The 23,140-nt window shown below is 36.1% G+C and overlaps 2 protein-coding genes across 5 annotated transcripts in view; one reads left to right on the top strand and one right to left on the bottom strand.

The window, feature by feature from the left end:
- Positions 1-21,541, bottom strand: part of EFCAB7 (EF-hand calcium binding domain 7) — a 55,828-nt gene extending 34,287 nt beyond the window's left edge. For both annotated transcript variants that reach the window (XR_008389705.1, XM_053655508.1), the window contains exons 1-6: positions 21,339-21,541; positions 18,780-18,967; positions 11,856-12,067; positions 11,157-11,243; positions 10,394-10,589; positions 9,627-9,748 (exon numbers count right to left, since the gene is read on the bottom strand). Coding sequence is in view for 1 of the 2 variants with exons in the window: in XM_053655508.1 (XP_053511483.1) it covers positions 9,627-9,748; positions 10,394-10,589; positions 11,157-11,243; positions 11,856-12,067; positions 18,780-18,966 (804 nt within the window). In the remaining variant the exon portion in view is untranslated. The remainder of the gene's footprint in view (positions 1-9,626; positions 9,749-10,393; positions 10,590-11,156; positions 11,244-11,855; positions 12,068-18,779; positions 18,968-21,338) is intronic.
- Positions 21,542-21,638: 97 nt separating this feature from the next.
- ITGB3BP (integrin subunit beta 3 binding protein) overlaps positions 21,639-23,140 on the top strand; it is a 57,988-nt gene continuing 56,486 nt past the window's right edge. For 2 of the 3 annotated variants that reach the window (XM_053655510.1, XM_053655511.1), the window contains exon 1: positions 21,639-21,851. In XM_053655510.1, coding sequence (XP_053511485.1) covers positions 21,847-21,851 — 5 coding nt within the window. In that variant the 5' untranslated portion in view covers positions 21,639-21,846. Of the gene's footprint in view, positions 21,871-23,140 lie in introns of all 3 variants that reach the window. The other variant, XM_037136263.2, reaches the window with a different exon arrangement.

Genomic DNA, 23,140 nt, shown 5'->3' with positions numbered 1-23,140 from the left:
ACAGTAGAAAAGCTTTATGACATTTTGAATTTGGCAATGATTTCTTGAATATGACACCAAAAGCACAAGCAACAAAAGAAAATATAACTGTTGTGTAAAATATATGTTATTTCTGTTATATAAAAATATAACAAAATTTAAAAATTTTGTGCATTAAAGGACACAATCAACATAGTGAAAATGGTAACCCACATGATAGGAGAAAATACTTGCAAATCATATATGAAAATGGCTTTAATATCCAGAACATATTAGACATTCCAACAACAATCATAAAAAAATTAAAAAATGGTTCTCAGAATTGAATAGACATTTCTCCAAAGAACATATACTCATGGCCAATAAGCACCTGAAAAGATGCTGAACACACATCATCAGGAGAATGGAAATCAGAACCACAACAGGATGCCATTTCATACCTACCAGGATGGCTATAATAAAAACAAAAACAGAAAATAGCAAGTGTTGACAAGGATGTGGAGAAACTGGAACCTCTGTAAAAAAGTTTGACAGTCTGTCCAAAAATTAAATGCAGAATTACCATATAATCCATCAATTCCACTACTGGGTATATATCCAAAAGAATTGAGGGACTTCTGCCAAGATGGAGGCGTAGGTGGAAGCACTGTACCTTCTCGCACAACCAAGCTTAAAAACAACAAAGTTTTAGCAACAAAAAACGCAGCCAAACCACAGAAAATTGAACTATACGAAAGTCTGACAACAACGAACCATTCAGCCAAACCAGTAAGAGGGGCAGAGCCAGCAGCAGAGCGGGGCAGGAAAGATCCCCCTGGCCACCCGGGGAACATGACCCAGCCACGCAGGCAGCTGTGGGCGGATCCCAGGTGTGGAGTAGCAGCGGGCAGACCCACTGAGGGCTGACCTCGGTCACACATTTGAGCGCAGATAAACTGGTGATGGAGCGAGCAGTGAGATGGACCTCGAAGGCCTCAGTGGCCGGAAGCAGCAGAGGGGACCACTATTGTCCCTCTCTGACCCCGCCCCCACATACAGCATCACAAACCCACAACCTGGGTGGCCCCGCCCTGGTGAACACTTAAGGCTCCACTCCTCATACATAACAGGCGCGAACAGAGCAAAACATTATGGCTCAAGAAGAACTCAAAGCCCCAGAGCCCATAACTCTAAGCGACAAAGAAATAGCCAAACTTTCAGATGCACAGTTCAAAACACTGATGATCAGGAGGCTCACAGAACTGGTTGAGTTTAGTCACAAATTAGAGGAACAAATGAAGGCTAAACTAATTGAAATGAAGGGAAATGTACAGGAAAACAATAGTAATGGAAAGGAAACTGGGACTCAAATCAAGGGAGCAGACCAGAAGGAAGAAAAAAATGACCAAACAGAAAAGAACGAAGAAACAAGAATTCAAAAAAATGAAGAGAGTCTTAGGAACCTCCAGGACATCTTTAAACGCTCCAACATCCGAATTATAGGGGTACTAGAAGGGAAAGAGGAACAGCCATAAGTGGAAAACTTATTTGAACAAATAATAAAGGAGAACTTCTCCAATCTGGCAAAGGCAATAGACTTCCAGGGAATCCAGGAAGCTCAGAGAGTCCCAAAGAAGTTGGACCCAAGAAGGAACACACCAAGGCACATCATCATTATATTAGCCAAGATTAAAATGAAGGAGAGAATCCTAGAAGCAGCAAGAGATAAGGGGACAGTCACCTACAAAGGAGTTCCCATCAGACTGTCAGCTGATTTCTCAAAAGAGACCTTACAGGCAAGAAGGGGCTGGAAAGAAGTATTCCAGTCATGAAATCCAAAGACCTACATCCAAGATTGCTCTATCCAGCAAAGCTTTCATTTAGAATGGAAAGGACAGATAAAGTGCTTCTCAGATAAGATCAAATTCAAGGAGTTCATCATCACCAAGCCCTTATTATATGAAATGTTAAAGGGACTTACCTAAGGAAAAGAAGATAAAAAAGATGAACAGTGAAAGGACAGCAAACTCACAGTTATTAAGAACCACACCTAAAACGAAAGCAAATTAAGAGGACAGCTAGATCAGGAGTGAACCATAGAAATGGAGATCACTTGGAGGGTTAGCAACGGGGGAGTGGGAGGAGGAAAAGGGGGGAGAAGGTACAGAAAATAAGTAGCATAGATGGTAGGTCGAAAATAGATAGGGGGAGGGCAAGAATAGTAGGGGAAATATAGAATCTAAAGAACTTGAGACATGTGGTCATAAACTAAAGGGGGGCGAGTGGTGTGCAGGGTGGAGGGGAATGAAGGGGGGAATAGAACAGCTGTAATGGCATAATTAACAAAATATATTTTTTAAAAATAAAATAAATAAATAAAGAATTGAAAGCAGAGGCTCAAACAGATATTTGTATACCATCTTCATAAGGTAGTGTTCACAATAACCAAAAGATGAAAAGAATCCAAATGCCCATTGATGAATGAATGAATAAATAGAATACGCATACAATGAAGGATTATCCAGCCTCAAAAAATGAAATATGCTGCACATGAATGAACCTTAAGGATACCATGCTAAGTGATGTAAGCCAGACACAAAAGGACAAATCGTGTATTGTTTCATTTATATGAGACACACAGAGTAGTTAAATTAAGAGAAAGTAGAATGTTGGTTGCCAGAAACTGGGGGAGGGAAAAAGGGGGAGTTGCTGTTTCATAGGCACGGAGTTTCACTGAAGAGGATGAAAAAGTGCTGGAGATGGGTGGTGGTGATGGTTGCACAATAATACAAATGTATGTCACACAACGGAACTGTACACTTAAAAATGGTTAAAATGGTCAATTGTGTGATATATACCACAGCACACCAAAAAAAGTTGCTAAGCAACATTGAAAATTTCAATGTAACTAGTTCTATGATTACCTGGTTAGTGGTACACTCTTACTTAAGTATTTCTAAAATGTTGGACATTCAGGTCATTTCCAATTTCTCAGCAGACATGTTAAAATAAACATTATTTTACTTGTGTTTTTCTTCTAATAAGTACTATCCTTCAGAAAAGCCTTGAGAAAAAGTATGGTATTTTTAAGGCTAATAACATGTGTTCCCATATTGCCTTGTAAAATAGTGATGCTAATTTCATGCCACCAGTAGTGAATAATGTGATGATTTTGCCACCACCATAAGTTGGTCAGCACTATTATTTAAAAAGTTGGGTGGTGGTGCGGGGTGATTTCTTAAGCAAGGTGTGAGTACATGAAATACTTATTAATTTATACATGTGGTATTATAATGATTTTTACATTAACTTATATTAATGCAGTGAAATGATAATAAATTGGTATTATAGGCATTTTTGCATTAATTGCAATTTCTCTGATTACTAGCAAGGCTAAATATTTTCCCATGTGTTTATTATTTGTGTCTCCTTTTGTGTGAACTTCCTATTCATCCCCTATTCTCATAGCTCAATTTCAGAACTGGTGTATTTCTCACATATTTTAATAAATTCTTTCACTGTTTTAGGTATTAACCTCCCAACGTAAGCTTTGATGCATGCATTCTCTCTATTTCCTTTTAACGCAGTGTTTGGAGGCCTACATGTAAGTACTAACTGTAGGTACTTTTCAACTTATGCAACTTTTATATTCATCTTTTCTTTGGGGATTTCTTCTTAAACTGAATTTTAAGAAATTGGCATTATTGCTGAACTATTACTCAAGCTTTCAGTTAGCAATTAATCACATGCACTGTCACACCTTTGGGGCGTAAAAAATATGTCTACTTTTAATTCTGAGAAATTAAAATGCGACCTTAAGTTATTGGAATTCATCTTCAAAAGTATATTGCTCATGACAGAAACAAATCATTATATATGACATCTCAACAATATCCCTATGAGGCAACATGGGATAGATATACATAAGTGATTTTAATAAACAGAAATGGAGGTACCCAGAGGTTGTATCAGTTCAGACTTTTACAAAGAGTCTGCTGAAATACCAGGTCTAGAGTCTAAGACATTGAGATCATTGCTTTTACTATTAGATCATGCTTCCAAAAGAATATACACTCAGAGTGCTAAATTCAAATATTTTATAACACAATGAGGTTTCAAGTTGGGCTAGGGCCGGGAGTTCGAGTATTAATGACAAATGAGAATATGTACGGACTTTCATTTAGCCTCCCTGTAAATCTCTTGGATGGGAATGTATTGTGAACTAACAACAGATGCTGACATTACCTCAAAGTCAACTGGTCTTAATATAATCAACATGACCTTGAATGAAGAAGATTGCTACAGAAAAAAAAGGAAAAATATACTCACATTGCATTTCGATAAGTTACTCTTTGAGACAGTTTGAACTACAATTCTGACATCAAATGGAAAACATTGTTTTCCTTTCAATCAATTTGACTATGGTATTATCAGATGGAATTTCATCTAATCTATTTTATAAACATATTTTTTTTACATTTACCCACCTGGAATGGTAAGGGGTACTAGTTTAGAATTACAGAACATTAAAGCTGAAAGAAGACTAAAAAGCAATCTAATGCAGACTTCTCTTTTGATTGGTGAAAGTCTCAAACACAGTGACATGTTTGAGTTACAAATCTTGCCAACTGCGGGCCTAGAGCTAGAATCCACATCTCTGTACTTTTTGTCCAAACTATAAACTATACTCAAAATTGTATTCTTTTTCATACTTAAATATCTGCCATGAGTTTTTAAAATCCAGAATTTAAATAAGCTTCATGTTGATGGGTAATCATCGTAGAGTATAAGAAAGCATTATCATGTGGAATTATCCATACACTGAAGTGTTAAAATAGACAAATTATTTAGTGTTCTTACCAAAAAGAAAGGTAGATTTTGGTAGCTAAAATTTTTTCTTAAATTTGTATTATAATCATGACTATACAAACCCCCCACTGTTTAAAAATATTTAAATAAAGCTAAAAATAAGGCACTTCACCAGATGCACTGGTAGTGAACATACTTTGTGGCATTTGGGAAACTCAAAAATGGAAGAATTTCTCCAGGTACTGATGGTATTTCTGGGGCAGGGCCATGAAATGACAGGAATAGCTGCTGGGAAGTGAGTTCAACATTTTTATTAGAAGTCTTTCCTAACTTCCAAATCTAGAAAAGGTACAAGTAAAAGGGAATTGATGTTTCTTTGGAAAGACAGCCAACCTGCATACTATAATACAGTATTAGTATGGCAGGAAACTTTTAGGACAGCACCTATTATAAAATAGAACATGAATGCCATATTAATAGCAAACAAACTTCGAGTAATAATCAGGTTCTTTTGAATACTAAATAACATTACTAGAAGAATTTGTAGCTCTCCTTTTTAAAGGGAAGCACTCAAATTCTTCAGATCTGCCTAAACACACAATGCTTATTCAACCAAAAATTTCCTTAAAAGAAATACACTTTCTTTTAAAAATAGATTCCATTTATTTATTTTTAGAGGGAGTGGAAGGGAGGAAGACAGGGAGGGAGAGAAACATCAGTGTGTGATAGAAACATCGATCGGGTGCCTCTCGTTCACCGGCACTGGGGGACCTGGCCTGCAACCCAGGCATGTGCCCTGACCAGGAACTGAACTAGAGACCTTTTGGTTTATGGGATGATGCCCAACACACTGAGCCACAGAATCCAGGGCAAAAACAAGATTTCCAATCACACTAAATTTTTTCTCTAAGACCTAGAATAAAATGTTGTGAATTAAAAGAAAAAAAAATACTGACAAATTGGCTGTACCCCTCATAAATCAATATGAGAGGATTACAGATTAATTTAAAAATGAATATTATGAGAAAATGGAAAAGATTTAGTTTTAAAAAAATTTAGAATGATAGACTAAGAAATTCCATGTATAATGTAACTTGACAACATTGAGAGAAAAAAAATCCAATAGTAGTTGTAATTCTTATATAGGACATAAGGTGGTGCTGTATTCTACCAATTCGGATAAATTCACAAGAGGAAAAAGAACTGTTCATTCATTTGTCATATACAAATTTTACTTAATTTTGCATTCACAGTGCATAAGGAAATGCTGAAAAGCACAAATAAAAACTAGTGAAGTTGAAAATTCTAGCTATCAAAAAACAAATCTGTAAAGTTAGATTTTTCTTGGAACGCCTTAGAGAACATGATTTGTTTCGGCATGAAATTCTGTATTATTATTAAAGATTTAGGTGAGGTACCATTATTAAGCAATCATCACCATCATCATTATTGCTGTTTGACATATACTGATGAGAAGGCTATTTGCTTTTCACTAAGACAAACAGGTAAACAGTTATTGAACTTTTTGCTTTTAAAGAATTATAAATTGTGCATACTTTAAAAATGTCAAATAGATTGTTTTTAAAGAGAAAAATTGATATAAATTGCCACCTAATTGATAGGTCAAATTGATTGGCACTTTTAAAATATAAGAAACTTTTGTTAACAAAATTAGTATTTGGTGTCTTCACAAAAATTAAATTAGACAACCATTTCAAGCTTAAAATGTTTACATTCCTATTGTTTTATATATATATATATATAACATGTGTTATACAACACATAAATATCTGCAGAGTACATATGTAGGTACAGTCTTAATTAGAAGTCTGGATATAGGAAGTTTTGCATCTCTGGAGTTTACCACACTTTGGGGTTTTCTCTTATTCTAGTCATGACTATCAATTAAAGCTATTCTTCTCTCAAAGAAATATTCCTGACACTCCTCGAATGTTTTAAATCCTAAGCAAATGGATAGAATTCAGGATTAAAAAAAGAATAGTGATACAGTACCTATGTACGGCCTATAGAAAATAATACAAGTATAATCCCTATGTGGGTCTTATTTTTCCTCCTGTAATTCAGGTCCCTTGCCAATTGTGTGGACTTATGGTTTAAAACCTGGTTTATGTATACCCCACTACAATAATTTTCTAACTTCTGAGAAGACCCTTCTTCTCTCCATTCCATACTTCTCCACTAGAAATGAAACTAAGGTATCCAAACTTGTTTAAAATAGATTTAAAGAATGTGAATAGAATTAATTTCACAATTCTTTTTTGAGATTTATTTTAGCACTCTCAATTAAAACAAATTAAACATTGACTATACTCATAACCAAGTACTTCTCAGAGTTGTTATAAAACTTAAGAAATATATTAAATTTATGAAATTTATCAAGTAACTTTAAAGTAAAATGCAAACAATGCTGGCAGGTGTGGCTCAGTTCGTTGGAATGCTGTCCCAGGCCAGGGGCCCTGTATGGGAAGCAGGATATTTCTCTTTCTCCCCACCCCTGCCCCCCCCCCACCGGAACCCTCACTCCCGAAGCAATGAAAAAAAAAGTGTCCTCAGGAGAGGATTCGAAAGAAAAGTAAAATGCAAACAAACAATTGAATCCTGCTGAATAAACAAAAGGCTCATGGACTTTTTAAAATCACTTTAGCTCATCTAAGAAATATCAGATGGTAAACAACAGTGGGCAATAACCAGATCAGAAATAAGATATAAAAAGTCAGGTAAGTAAAATGAAGGCTACGAAGTATTTTCTAAAGACATTAAATTTTAAATGAAAGTTACTGAATTTGAATGTTGACAGTATGCCATCTTCTTTTAATCATTAAATTCTAGTACCTTTTACCTAATTCCCAATTATTGGCACCATTCCTTGCTCTTCACATCTTAAATGCAAAATTTAGGTAGGCTTTTGCTACACACTTGCTGTGGCCTGCGCACCACTTGGGCATTGTCTATTAGATCGGCTTCCTCACTGCATTTAGGTGCTTCCCTAACTGTCATGATAGGTCTATCATTACTTTGTTTTATTTTTCTCTTTTTTATCTCTCTTTTTTGCATTGAATTTACTGGGGTGACATTAATTAATAAAATTATACAGGTTTCAGGTCTATAACTCTATAATACATCATCTGTATACTGTATTGTGTGTTCACCACCCCAAGTCAAGTCTTATCATTACTTTATATCTGAATAACTCAGCCTCTCAGATACTCTCCCTAATTTGAGGTCTCTCACAGTATACAACAGAATAACTTTGCTTAAAATATTCTTTTATCATGTCATTCCTTAAGACCTACAGTCATTTCTCATTTCTGTAATAATATAAACAACGCTATTTTTTATTAAAGTGAATACTATGTCCCTGGCATTGTGCTAAAGGCTTTATATATGTTAGATGATTTAATCTTTCAAAAACACACACTATATATATTTTATATATGTATATAGTGAGTCTCAGGAAGCTGAGGCTCAGAAGGACTGCTGCCTAACTTGCCAAAGGCCTCCCAGTTACCAGTTCACAGAGCTGAGTTCAAGCACAGACCTGTCTCTCTCCAGAGCTCTTAGATTAGCACTTAAATAGTGCTTGGCACAGAGTAGTCACTCGATAAATGTTTGTTAAATAAATTAACGAATAAAATAAATACTATGTTGTATTATCTTGACATATTAATAATCAAAAGACATTTTTCATTTTTTTAAATTCAAGGCCCATATTTTATAACTAAATGAAATGGATGGCATACACTTACCTTTTTAGTAAATATTCACTGAGTAAAACTAAAGGGAATTATATTAGTATGGAGCCAATTAACATGAGAAGGATATAGGGTAGAAGTCTTATCACTGTTCTAATATAAACTACACTAACATTTATTTATATCTCTACACTAGCTAAACTTATATTTTTTGACACTTTGAATCAGGTAAGCAATTATTTAACTAAGTTAATTTTATTAACATTTACTTAGTTGCAAAAGACAAAAAGCTTCTACTGGTGGAAAATAATATTGCTGGAATACAATACTGTATGTGAACATGTTGGACATACACACCAAATTGCTTAGGGTATATAGATTCCTAAACAGTCTGACCAAAATTCCTTGGAGATAATGTTTTAAAATTTTAATATAGAACAAATGTCACTGTCTAGCAATTTAAAGATATAAGGGACTTCAGAGTTCAATTACAAATACAGAGTTGTTATTTGAAACAAAAATGTAGCTCTTGAGAACAATCAGTTCAGTTTTCTAACAGCAGTTATAGTGTGTGGTCATAACCATTTTTCCCCCTTTTACAGAGGTCTCTAGGTACACATTTTTAATGTATCCGAGCAGTTTCCAGTTAATGTTTTATATTTCTGCAGCTATTATTTTCTGTTGAAAGAAAACTAGTAAAGGTTGAATCTAGAAGGGGAAAACAAAGGAAGAAGATCAATATTAACACTCTACAAATATTGACTTAGCAAAGTGACTTCGTTGTCTTTCTCTCATAGGAATTGATATTGAATGAATGATTTATTTATAGGAAACACCCATGAAAAGTACTTATTAAAACAAAAAAATGCTTGGCAAAATACATAATTAGATAACTTGTTAATCAAATTAAAAAACTGAAGAGTCAACATTTTCAAACTGAAAACCTTTTAATATTCTTGTCCATCATTTTTGCTTTAAGATATTATAACTGGTACATATGTAGGAATGCTGCAATCCACAGAAAAACCTCAAAGAATTATTTCACAAACTTTACTCATTCTCTGTAGATACCAAACAGCTTTTAATAAACTTCATGTCAATTTTTTTTCCAGAAAAAGTCTTATGTATTAATTTAAAATACTATACCGTTATCAAGTTTGGCTCGGTCAGCTTTGAGTTTTGGTTACTATTGGCCCCCATGGTAATTGTGAAAGACATGGACGTTTTGAACTTTCTGGTGGTTGCCAGTAAAGGACTCCGGATGTCACCTGTAACAAGTAGTAAGCAGTTATTTGGTCTTGCATTATGAAAAGCTGTCAATAGAAAGTTTGTTTCTAGCCCTGGCTGGTGTAGCTCAGTGGATTGAGCACGGGCCTGCGAACAAAGATAGCGGTTTGATTCCCAGTCAGGGCACATGCCGGGGTTGCAGGCCAATTCCCATCAGGGGACGCATGAGAGGCAACCACACGTTGATATTTCTCTCCCTCTCTCCTTCCTTTCCCCTCTAAAAGTAAATAAATAAAATCTTTAAAAAAAAAAACAAAGTTTGTTTCTAAACACAATGTAGTATAAAATGCCTGTGTTCTTGTTGTTCTTCCTATTGAAATAAAGTCAGAAATTTTATATTATCAGACTTTAATGGTCTCTAATTTATGGGCCACCAATAAGATTCTTTATTTCAATTTTTCACCTTTTAGCCTGAATTTTAGTTTTAATAAAATATAATCAGCATAACTAAGTCAAGTTCCATAATAACATCTTTGTTCAACAGATTTTTACAGCTAAGAAAATCTAGAAACACTAGCTGACAAAATTTGGATTCCCATTCGTTTTATCACTGATAAGTGAAGATGGAAGGAAAAATTAACCCTCCATTCTTAACTAAGAAAATTTTAGTGTCGAAAAGTAAATACCTTTATTTGAGAATGTTTCCTGATCAGTTTTCCTTACAGTTCTAGGCGACGGTTTTGGTCGTGGTGATGGGCCCCTTTCAGGGAATGCTTCGCTGCGGCTCCCCAACTGCTGACGCCTCAGTTTGCTGTCAACCTCCAGTTTTTCTAGAGTAGTTTTGAGACATTGCTCATTGGTTGTCATATATAATTTACAAAACTACAAGAAATAAAAAAGTAGTCCAGTAGGTAAAACATTCAATCATACATTTGGGAGGAGAAACCAAATGCACATTAGTAGGCAAGGAATCGACTGACAGATGGAGTACATTCCCTACTGAACTAGGGTACTCATTTTATTTTCTTGAGTCAGACTGACCACCCTCCAGTGACCTAGTGAAACACAGCCATGATTCATCCAGGAAGTCATAGTCTGAGTGAAAATGACTGTTACACAAAAACAAGTGGTATATTATTATTTTCATATAAGACATGTAGACTTGCATTTGTTCTAAGTAATTCTATGATTCTTCCACCCCCCAAAAGACATATTTCTGAGGAGAGTCTGCAAGTTTGTGTATGTGTGTATTTATGTGAACATTCATGTATTTTAACTTGGTCGTGTTATTTTAATATAGTCAGCAGATTACAATTGTGGGACTGCTTGTAAATTTCAAGTACAAGCAGTACATATACATAAATATGTTATTGCCAACATTAAAAAGACATGCTCCTTCAAAACACTTCTACGAGGTAAGCAAATTTATATCAGTATGAGCTTATATACCTTGATGTAGTCAAATTTGCCATCAGCATTTACATCGGCCAAATTTATTATGGCATTTACTTCTTCTACAGTCATCTTCTCACCTCTCTGAAAAATATAAGATTTATTTTCAAGCAACATGATGATCATTTTGCTATGCATAGGGAGAATGGAAATTTATTTAAATCTTTTCTACAAGTTTGAATATATGATTTCATTATAAATCTCAGAATATTATGTCAAGTAAGAATAAACATATAAAATAAAATTTTACAATCATATTGTTTTGTAACGGTATGCTGAATTTCAGTTTGCTAAATTTGAACAATGTGTAACATAGATCCAGTAATAACTGCTATTAGAATTAGAGTAATGATACGTTCTCACATCGTACCATGAAACAGAATGGATTCTGAATCCCATTAATACTTTGTTTCTCTTTTACTTATCACATATGAAAAACCGCAGAGTTCTGAGCTGGAAAGAATTGCAAGGAAACACAAGGGGATTGCAACATGGGCTCAATTTTATACTTTATCTTTTATTTACAAAGCACCTTTCATCCAGAAGGATCCCTGAGTACTTTATAGATGACATATATGTGATTCATTTCACCTGCCAATGAAATAGTTATTTTTAATGTGGACTTTGGTTGCCAAAGGTAGATTCCAAGTTGTTTTGCAAAATATACATATTGCAAAAGTGTTTCACAGATCTTACCTTTGTGAGAAGTTTATAAAGGTCAGTGTGTAAAATAAAGCCATCATCGTTCACATCTAATTGCTTAAATGATTTTAGCAGTTCTGCTTTTGAAGTAGGTTTTTCCTTTCTTAAAATTATACAAAAATCATCAAAATTCAGTTTGGCAGTTTGAGGAGTCCAATATTTATTAATAGTCTTTTGTGATGGATTTCTTCCTGCATGCTGAAGAGCTGCCCAATAAAACAAGTATTATTTTTATAGTAATGTTTGGAATTGGTATTTAACTATATTTTTCTTTAAACCATTATATATGACAATGTTATACAAAAGTATGCAGATGCCACTATATTACCTTTGGTTTTGATAATCTAGTGATATCAATGTACGCCTGACTGTGAAAAATAAACACACATATACACACGTTACCAGCTAAAAATTCTTGATTTATTAATGCTAGAATTTAATAAATTATCCCTATTTTGACAATTAATTCTCAACCTACATAGTTTAATTACCTGACAATATCTGATTTACTCCATTACAGAGATTAGAGAAAAGATTAAAGACAACCATTAATGGTTTTGAGGACATAAGAATAACTGCAAATATAATAAATTATTTCTTTTCATGGTTCAAGAAATATGTTAATAAAATGAAGAAATAATTAGTTTGAGACTAGTATTGCCACCATGGCATGATACCTAAAATGTTCATCATTGCTAGAAATTGAGTTTCAGGACATTAGTCATGTTCCAAATGTCAAAATACATGCAAGAAAAGTATCTACTTACATCCATAGCCCTGTTAAAAATCAAGAATGTCAACGTACTTGAGAGACGACTATTATAGAGACACAATGGTTAAATCACTTTTCAGTTTTAACCAGAACATCTAAAAATAGTCCTATAACCACTTATTCATTAGACATTCCTATTTTAAAAGCCATGAAAGACAAAGAATTCTGTGAGAAAAGCTTTGTATGTTTGCATGTCATATCACACTAAAATATAATGCTTTCAAACAATTGTAGACATTTTGTACAGTTGAATAGGAATAACTTGGTAGTTTGTAAATAAACCCCTGCATATTAAGACTCAATACTATCTAAAGTGAATCAATGATAGGGTTCCTAAGCACTATAAACTAAATTAACAAAAAATTTTTTTTCACTTTATCATTCTTTTTTTTTTTTTTGGTGTAGGATAAGGTGGCATTTTTTTTAAACTTTTTTATTGATTATGCCATTACATTTGTTCTATTCCCCCCCTCCGTTCCCCTCCACCCTGCATACCCCTCCCCCATCATTTCCCCCTTTAGTTCATGAACACGTGTCTCAAATTCTTTAGATTCTGTATTTCCCCTACTATTCTTACCCTCCCCCCTATCTATTTTCTATCTACTGTCTATGCTACTTATTTTCTGTACCTTCTCCCCCCTTCTCCTCCTCCCACTCCCCTGTTGCTAACCCTCCATGTGATCTTCATTTCTATGGTCCTGCTCCTGATCTAGCTGTCCTCTTAGTTTGCTTTTGTTTTAGGTGTGGTTGTTACTAACTGTGAGTTTGCTGTCCTTTCACTGTTCATCTTTTTTATCTTCTCTAAGATTAAAATGAAGGAGAGAATCCTAGAAGCAGCAAGAGATAAGGGGACAGTCACCTACAAAGGAGTTCCCATCAGACTGTCAGCTCATTTCTCAAAAGAGACCTTACAGGCAAAAAGGGGCTGGAAAGAGGTATTCCAAGTCATGAAAACCAAAGACCTACAACCAAGATTGCTCTATCCAGCAAAACTTTCATTTAGAATGGAAGGACAGATAAAGTGCTTCTCAGATAAGACCAAATTCAAGGAGTTCATCATCACCAAGCCCTTATTATATGAAATGTTAAAGGGACTTACCTAAGAAAAAGAAGATAAATTAACAGAATTTTAAAAGGTATAACTGCCCTGAATTGTGCTATCAAATTATATTATAAAACCTTATGTTGAATATTTCAAACCATGTTTGGTGAGACTTCATAAGATCATGCATTGTCAATCAACACTACGAATTATAATCTGAGTATTATGTAATATAATGTAATAAAGATATATATATATATATCCTCAAGGAAACGGAAATCAGATCAGGGTAATAGATACAGATATCTGTGAGTCCATTATATTAAACATTCACTGTGCACAAACATAACTCAAAGTGACTCTGTTTTTTGCAGAGATACAAGCTTCTCGGCTCCTAACTTTTATAATCTAAATAGAAAGTGCATACCTGAAGTGTAAAACTGCTACCTGTAGCCATGAAATGGCTAATAACATAGTAGAAGTCCATGGCCCAACAGAAACATTCCCATCCTCCAGATAATGCCAGTGCATCATTCCTAGATGACTTAAAGCTCTGGCACCGAAACGAAATGAAATCATTATCTGGGGGTGACTTTCAGAGCTAACAAAAGGTGCAGCTGCAGTATCTGCCATCTTCCATTCACCTAGAAAGTCTTTGTGGAAATTTGTAACACTAGAGATAACAGAATTTTTTTTTATTTCCACAGGTTTATTCTGGATGTAGACAAAAACTCTGATTATTACACTGCCCTAAGAATAAAAGGTAAGTATTTTGCCTAGTTTATAATTGCACAATTCCTTAATTCATCTATCAAGAGAATCAAGATAAATGTTTTAGCATTCCACCCCCAGCCAACCTTTACCCCTTAAAAGCGGGGAATACAAGTAGGACCTAAATGAAGTTGTGATTTGAAATCGAAAGCCCACATAAAAGAACATAGTGTTTCGTCCAGTTTTAAGAACTGTACCCCAAGTAATAACTCAGCATATCTGTTGCAATTTTCAGTAACAAAATACTTTTAAAAAACTATTAATTATAGAACAATTTTCTCAAAGTAAAATTCATTATGCCCAAAACATGTACTAAGTAGATATTCCCATATTTAAGACATAGGTTTAATTTAGAAATTTTTTAATACTTACTGATGTTATTTTACTTTTATTACATTTTATTGATTATTCTATTATAGTTGTCCTGATTTTTCTCCCTTGGCCGCCCTCCATCCATCACTGCCCCCTTCCTCAGGCAGTTCCCCCACCACCGTTCATGTCCATGGGTCATGCGTGTAAGTTCTTTGTCTACTCCAGTTTCTGTGCTGGACTTCACATCTCCATGGCTGTTCTGTGACTGCAAATTTGTATTCTTAACCCCCTCACCTCTTCACCTGTTCCCCCACATGCCCTTCCCATCTGGCAGCTATCACACCCTCTCTGTGTCCATGATTCTGTCTGTTCATCTGGTTTGCTTAGTTTTTTTAGATTCAATTGTTGGGAGATTTGTGTTTTTTGCCTTTCATTGTTCATAGTTTTGATTTGCTTCTTTTTATTAAATAAGCCCCTTTAACATTTTATATAATAATGGTTTGGTGATGATGAACTCCTTTAGTCTTTTTCTTGTTTGGGAAGCTCTTTTACCTGCACTTCAACTCTAAATGATAGCTTTGCTGGTTAGAGCAATCTTAGCTAGAGGTCCCTGCTTTTCATGACTTAGAATATTTCTTGCCAGTCCCTTCTAGCCTGCTAAGTTTCCTTTGAGAAATCAGCTGACAGTCTATGGCAACTCCTCTGTAGCTAACTAACTTCTTTTCTCTTGCTGCTTTTAATATTCTCTCTTTACCTTTAAACTTCGGCATTTTAATTGTAATGTATCTTGGAGTGGGCCTTTTTGCAACTACCTTGTTTGGGATTTGCCTGGGAATCTCCAAGCCCATCACAAGTAGTTGTCATCTCAGATTGCTTTATAGGTCAGGCAGGGTGGCCCCAGGCAAAACAAAGGTGCGGGCTGACCTTAGCATGCACCACCCAGGAACTCGAGGGCCAGTGCATCCAGTGGACAGGGTATAGACCATGTCGGAGCATCACCACCCAGTTCTCTGCACAGCTGATCCTCCATGGAGGGCAGAGGTTGTGGTCAGTGGTCATAGCCAGTCCTTGCAGCTGACTGGCCTGGATAAATCCCTCCCGTCGACCTGCTAACAGCAACCAAGGCTCAACCACAAGATGAGAGTGTACTCAGCCTATATGAAGGGTGCACCTCAAGTACCCACCTTGGGTCATAGGGGAGGTTGTGCCAATGGACCCTATAGGTCCTACTATATTTGGCTACACTACCAAGACACTGAGTCAAATCAGCTCTACCTAATACACAGAAACAAACACAGGGAGGCTGCCAAAATGAGGAGACAAACATGGCTCAAATGAAAGAATGGATCAAAACTCCAGAAAAAGAGCTAAATGAACTGGAGATAAGCAATCTATCAGATGCAGAGTTAAAAGGATGCTCAAGGAGCTTAATGAGCATCTCAACACCATAAAAAAGATCCAGTTAGAAGTGAAGAATACACTAACTGAAATAAAGAACCATTCACAGGGAAATAACAGTAAAGTAGATGTATCCCAGAATTAAATCAACGATTTGGAACAAAAGGAAGTGAAAAACAACCAATCAGAGAAGAAGAAAAAAGAATCCAAAAAAATAAGGATAGTGTAAGCAGCCTGTGGGACAGCTTCAAGGGGTAAAACATTTGCATCATTGGAGTGTCAGAAGACAAAGATAAGGAGCAAGAAATTGGAAATGTATTTGAAAAAAATAATGAAAGAAAACTTCCCTAATTTGGTGAAAGAAGTAGACATGCAAGTCCAGGAAGCACAGAGACCCAAACAAGATGGATGCAGGCACATTACAATTAAAATGCCAGAAGTTAAAGGTAAAGAGAGAATATTAAAAGCAGCAAGAGAAAAGAAGTTAGTTAGCTACAGAGGAGTTGCCATAGACTGTCAGCTGATTTCTCAAAGGAAACTTAGCAGGCTAGAAGGGATTGGCAAGAAACATTCTAAGTCATGAAAAGCAGGGACCTCTAGCTAAGATTGCTCTAACCAGCAAAGCTATCATTTAGAGTTGAAGTGCAGGTAAAGAGCTTCCCAAACAAGAAAAAGACTAAAGGAGTTCATTATCACCAAACCATTATTATATAAAATGTTAAAGGGGCTTATTTAATAAAAAGAAGCAAATCAAAACTATGAACAATGAAAGGCAAAAAACACAAATCTCCCAACAACTGAATCTAAAAAAACTGAGCAAACCAGATGAACAGACAGAATCATGGACACAGAGAGGGTGTGATGGCTGCCAGATGGGAAGGGCATGTGGGGGAACAGGTGAAGAGGTGAGGGGGTTAAGAGGTACAAATTTGCAGTCACAGAACAGCCATGGAGATGTGAAGTCCAGCACAGAAACTGGAGTAGACAAAGAACTTACACGCATGACCCATGGACATGAACAATGTTGGGGGGGATTTCCTGAGGGAGTTGGGGGTGCTGAGTGAAGGGAGGCAAAGGGGGAAAAGTCAGGACAATCGTAACATCATAATCAATAAAATATAATTTTTAAGAAGAGAGTTAGTTGGAACCCATAATTAAGTCCGATAACAGTAAAAACATTATGTAACTGCAGCTGTTTAAAGATTTACACCAAGATACTAATCTTTTGCCAGAGTTTACTTGAATCTTTGACATAAGTCTACAATACCTATATTATTTATAAGATGGGGGAAAAAGTAATTGTAAAGTTCTGGTACTGGTACTGCTCTATTTAACCTTGAAATGGAATGCCAAAGCACATGTTACATGCAGCATGGCAGAAGAATATAGATATAGTCGTAAGAAAGAGACATCACTGATTTATACTACTACTTTTTTAAAATCTAGATATTGTGAAATCAGTCACTACCATGTTACAAAGAGTATCCCACCATAAAACCAAAAGTGTACATGGCACCGAAGAGACAAACAACACATTATTACTCCCCCAGATAACACATCGATGTGAGACAGAAACATCGATTGTCTGCCTCTTGTACATGACCCAGCCAGGGACCAAATTGGCAACCCAGGTGTGTGCCCTGACTGGGAATGGACCCGGCGACCCTTTGCTTTGCAAGATGATGCCCAACCAACTGAGCCACATTAGTCAGGGCCCGTATTTGAAACTTTCAAACTTTTGTGATCTTGGCCTAGTGTCAAGACACTCGTGTCTCTACTGTCAAGAATAAAGAGAAAAAACTAAAAGTATAATTTATAGTAAAATGCAAACTATTTTATATTCCCCAAATGGATTTTCTCAAAGACAGATTTTACTGAATATAAACCCAAAATGTTGGAAAAATATGTCAGATTTTTTTTACTTAAGGAAAATGCTTCTAAAATTGGCAAAATAACTCAGTTTCTCTACTCATAAAGTTATTAGCCTTGATGAAAATAACATGAGTATTCAGTGTTATTGTTTAATGCTCTTAATATTGAAGGCCTCCAAGTCATTTGATACACCTGGGCAAGGACCAAATTGATTGTTTTGGGGGATATCTGCAACCAGAGGAATTTAAGATATGATCATGGAGAGAAGCAAAAAAAGACCAGTCTCCCCCTACCCCCACCAACCCAACCATACTCACACAAATCCAAACCCAGGACTCTTTTAATTCTTTTAAAATTTCACTTATTTCTCTTCTAAAACCATTCATCCCATTTTATATATCCTTTGCATTTTCCTAAATATAGGTCAAATTCAAAGTAGTGATTCTGATGCCAAAAGTGTTATAATTCTATTGTAAATCTTAAAGTACCAAAATAAGAATTTTTAAAAAATTTAAGCAAGTAACTGACAGAAGGTTTAAAAATACTATTCTATCCTTTATAAACATGAAAGTTTTATTTTGAAGATTCTACAATATGTAACTATAGAAAATGGCACAACAGTATAATGTGGCAGTTCCATTGCTCAAACCACTAAAATTGGGGTGATCCAACAACGTAATTCCAATTCTAGTCTTTCTGATCTATTAACTCTCAACAACTAAGACAAAATATTTCCATTAAAATTTTTTACCTAAGTAAAGTTGATCTTTAGAAATAATGTTTTCTAAGCTGCTTTTGAAAACAGATAAGTAGGCAGCTCTACAATTCATGTAAAATATCTCCTCTTCATTCGGCGGAAATGTCTTTGTTCGAGGACTCTCTGAAAGTGCTGAATTCGGACTGGAGAGAGCAGCATCACTTCCTGGGCTGAAGGCCATTCTATCAGAAAATAATTTTTAAAATTGCTTTAGTCACTGTTAATCCCCTAAAATGAAAATGTCACCTCGCCTTTCAAATGGGAGGGAGGAGAAATCAAGACATCGACATTTTTATTTGTGGGGGAAAAGATGAACATTATAATATGCATAAGGTTGTAATATATGTTAAACTAGAAGAAGCCTTTTGGCAGTTGCTATATAATGTGTATATATATGTATACACACACACACACAACTTTCTGAAGTTTCTTCTTTATTAATATACAGGGTTAGGCAGAAGTAAGGCCTGCTTAAGTGTCGTTAGTAGGGTAATAATATGGGTATAATAATTCTAGTTTTAATTTGAACATTGCACCTAAAATGTCATATGGTATGCTTGAGTGTGATATTACATTACAGAATTACAAGCTAGAATTACATGCTCATGATTTTGTAATTAAAAAGGGGAGTTATTTGTGTTGGACCCTCTTTATGCATATACCAAAAGAACAAAGCCAAAACAAAGAGGTAACATAAACATAAAGGAAGAATCACAGAGCAAAAGAAACAAAAAATCCATGTACACATCTATTCTCTCAAAATAACACGTTGGTTGAGACTCTTCATAGGGCTGTCATGAGGATTAAAGAATATGTGTAAAGCCCTGGCTGGTGTAGCTCTGTGGATTGAGCACAGGCTTGCAAACCGAAAGATCGCGGTTCGATTCCCAGTCCAGGGCACATGCCTGGGTTGCAGGACAGTTCCCAGCAGGGGATGCATGAGAAGCAACCATACATTGATATTTCTCTCCCTGTCTCCTTCCCTTCCCTTCTAAAGATAAGTAAATAAAATTATTTTTTAAAAAAAAGAATATGCGTAAAGCATACAGAACAGTGCTTGGCACAAATTAAGTGCTAAATAAACTGTAGATAGAGTAAAACTTCCCAGTAATAAGAATGTGGATGTAATGTGACCGACGATTGGCATCCGTCAGTCACAGCAGGACCAAGCAGGTCATTTCACTAACATCTCGATAATACAGCCCACATTTTAAATTAGTGAATTTAAAAAATCCTATTTATAGCATTATAGGTTTTACCGTATTCCATTACTAATAATAATGTTTTGGGTTTATATAGCACCTCTGCTCACAAGAGCTTAAAGAACTTTCATACACATGATTTATTCCTACTACAGTGCTCGGGTATTTTTGGTCCATTTTACAGATAAGGAAATTGAGGGACACAATGTCACTAATTTAATTGTCAGTAGAAAAAGCAGTAAAATTCAATAACAATTTCTTCTTTATTAATGTGAATGAAGGCTTCTTGTACAATAGTTACTATGAGACCCTAAATTGTGCCGGTGCTCTAACAGCTTCCAACATTATTTTACCCAGCTTTGACTTTTAAAAATACATTCCAGCCTAATAAATTGAATATTTCAAGTTCAACAATAAGACGACACAGATAGGGTCCCCTTCAGGACTCATTGGATTCTTACTCAAGAGACCTAAATCACTTGCACCTTCTTGAATTATATAGGTCTTTTACACTTGGGAAAGAAAGATAATAATCGCTTATCATGGATGAAGTACCCTATTTATAATACACAGACCGCCTGCCTGACACTTTCATATTACCGCAGATTTAGAAGGACCCCATAGGGATGTGTGGTGTCACAGTCTGGTTACTGCAAATTGGTATCACTATAATTAAGCATCACTGTTTTAAACACATATGTGTGCATGCATCTACTCAAAAATGTGAAAGAAACCGTTATATAAGGCATAGAGAATGTTCATTTTGCAGCAAGCAATTTCAAAATGTAACGCTTTTTTTTTTTTTTTTTTTTTAGGAATGGTCCTCAAACACTCTTTCCAAATAAGGGGACTGCCTCACGTGGAAATCCCAGGGCAGAAATGTTCCAGAATTCTATTCTTTTCCTTTCTGTGAGGAAAGACTAACCTAGGCTTAAATAAATATATAATTGTACCCCCTCAGGCTTGGAAACCTCCTTCATTTAAAACTCTAGCCCGAGACTCAGGCAGGGGCCTAGAGAGTACACTGCAGCAAACGGCTCCATAAATAACCAGCCACACAATAGTAAGAAAAATAAACTAACAAGCGCCTAGGGCTTTTAAAGGGCCAAGCGAAACAGAGAGCCAGCCACACCGCCCTACACAGTGAAATATGTTCACAGCCGATCTCAGGCAACATGTCTCTCTCTGTCTCTCTTTTTGTATGCCTCTGGGCATAAAACTGCATTTATTTGTACATTTCAGGTACCTATATAGACCGAGTGTTAGTATGATAGAGAAATAAAAGTAGCAGGTGGAAGAAAAACCCAGCAGTAAGGGACGGAACGCGCAAAGACAGTGAATTGATTGCTACCTAATTCCAGTTCACAGACGAGGAAGCTCAGCCAATTCTCTGCACGGATTCCACAATCCGCTCCTCGAAACCGGTCGGACCTCTACCTTTCTTTAATTACCATGGCAACTGCTTCGCTCCACCACCGGAAATACGATATAGAGCACTCCCCAAATGGTCCGGCTAGAAATCAAGGGATCGTTAACCCACAGTGATCAGAGACGGTTCTGTTGCTCCTCCATCAGAAGCTGTTTCAGCCAGAAGCGTGAGAGAGGGTCCTGCGCTACGCTGCGAGGGACTGGATGAGGTCTTAGATGGACACTCTCTTCCTCCTTTCCCCGCTTGCATTCGGATCCGTTGTCGCGAAGGTGGTGTTTCCGGCGGGCTACGTTGAGAGTGACACAACGACAGGCGAAAGCTCGCCCGCGCTTTTCAGGCTTCTGTGTTTTCTTCGGGAGGTTCTCTGTTTTCGAACGAGGTTGCTCCGTTAGTGTTATCCAGCGGCGGCGATCCTTCCCTGAATGTGAAAATGCCGTAGGTATCTCCCCCCCAGGTATTGCTGTTTGTCGGGCGTCTCTGTGGGCAACAAAAGTAAATATTGTGTGGCCCAATAACCTTTTTTTGTTCTACTTTTCTGAGTATAAACTTGACTCCTCCATCGACATTTCGTAGTGCTTGGTACCTTCAGTCCACCTGTGCTCATCTTCAAGCCGTAGTTTTCCGGTAGACTCGATCCACTTTAATTCCGATATTCCAAGGCTTTTGGCTGATTATAGGCTATGGCTGTATTTAGCGATGTATTTAGTTCTTGAAATAATTTCAAATATGGTGAACATACCAAGAATGTGATACAGTAGATTGAAAGGCGCCATATAATTTGATAACGCCCTTTAGTGTGGTTAGTTCGTATAAATTTGTGGGACAACTCAAGAACTGGGTCTCAGAAGACCAGGATTCCAGCTCTGAAACGAGGAAGCATAGCCAGTTGTGGCGTGCTTACTTGTTGCTGCTTTGTAGAAACGTTGAAAAGTTCACTGAAGAAGTTTTTCTTTGGGGTGGAGGGATTAATATCTAACGTGAAATTCTCCAGCTGTCCCTTGCCCCCAGGTTGACTCAGGTCTCCCCTCTTGTGCATTTCTCGAGTAATTTATTCCTCCGTTATTTTTTGGTTTGAGTCAGATGAGAAGTAACACAGCAGGGATGTATTTGTATCACATAGGAATCGACATGAAAGTGGAAAAATGTAAAGAAATAACCGACGTTTATTGAATCTTTATAATTTGGTAGAGGGTTTAGTTTACTTACCTTTTCTCATTGAATCCCAAGAACGGACTTCAGGAGGTAGGAGCTGCTGGTATCTCTAATTGCCAGATAAGGAAACTCAGCACTTAGTATGGTGTCTGATACATAAGTATATCAATAATGTGTTTCACTTATATCATTGAAAGTTATAGATTATTGAAGAGGTTTTCTCTTTCCCCAGAATTAAGAAGACTTGTCTCCCTACTGCTGCACTATTTTTAAAAAAAAAATCCCATTAGCACTTTTGAGAAACTGCAAGCATGATGTAGCAAAATCCCTCCTAAGTAGTCATACAATGGAAACTGGTGTGTATTTGTTTAATATATAAGGGGTGATATGTCCTGAACTGTGATTCTGCCCTCTTATAGTTGTGGGGAATCAGAAAACTATTAAAAATGGAACTTTGGGATATTAACACACATGTTATATGAGAAGAATCTGTGGTAAATGTATTCTGACAGTAAATATATGATCTTAAAGTTGAGGTTGACATCACAGCACATTTATCTGATGTAGAATTT

The sequence above is a fragment of the Artibeus jamaicensis genome, unplaced genomic scaffold (genome assembly GCF_021234435.1).
Source record: "Artibeus jamaicensis isolate MK-2021 breed Jamaican fruit bat unplaced genomic scaffold, CSHL_Jam_final scaffold_1019, whole genome shotgun sequence".
Taxonomy (NCBI): Eukaryota; Metazoa; Chordata; class Mammalia; order Chiroptera; family Phyllostomidae; genus Artibeus; species Artibeus jamaicensis.
Note: the sequence above shows the minus strand (reverse complement) of the source record. Positions and strands in the feature narration are given on the sequence as shown.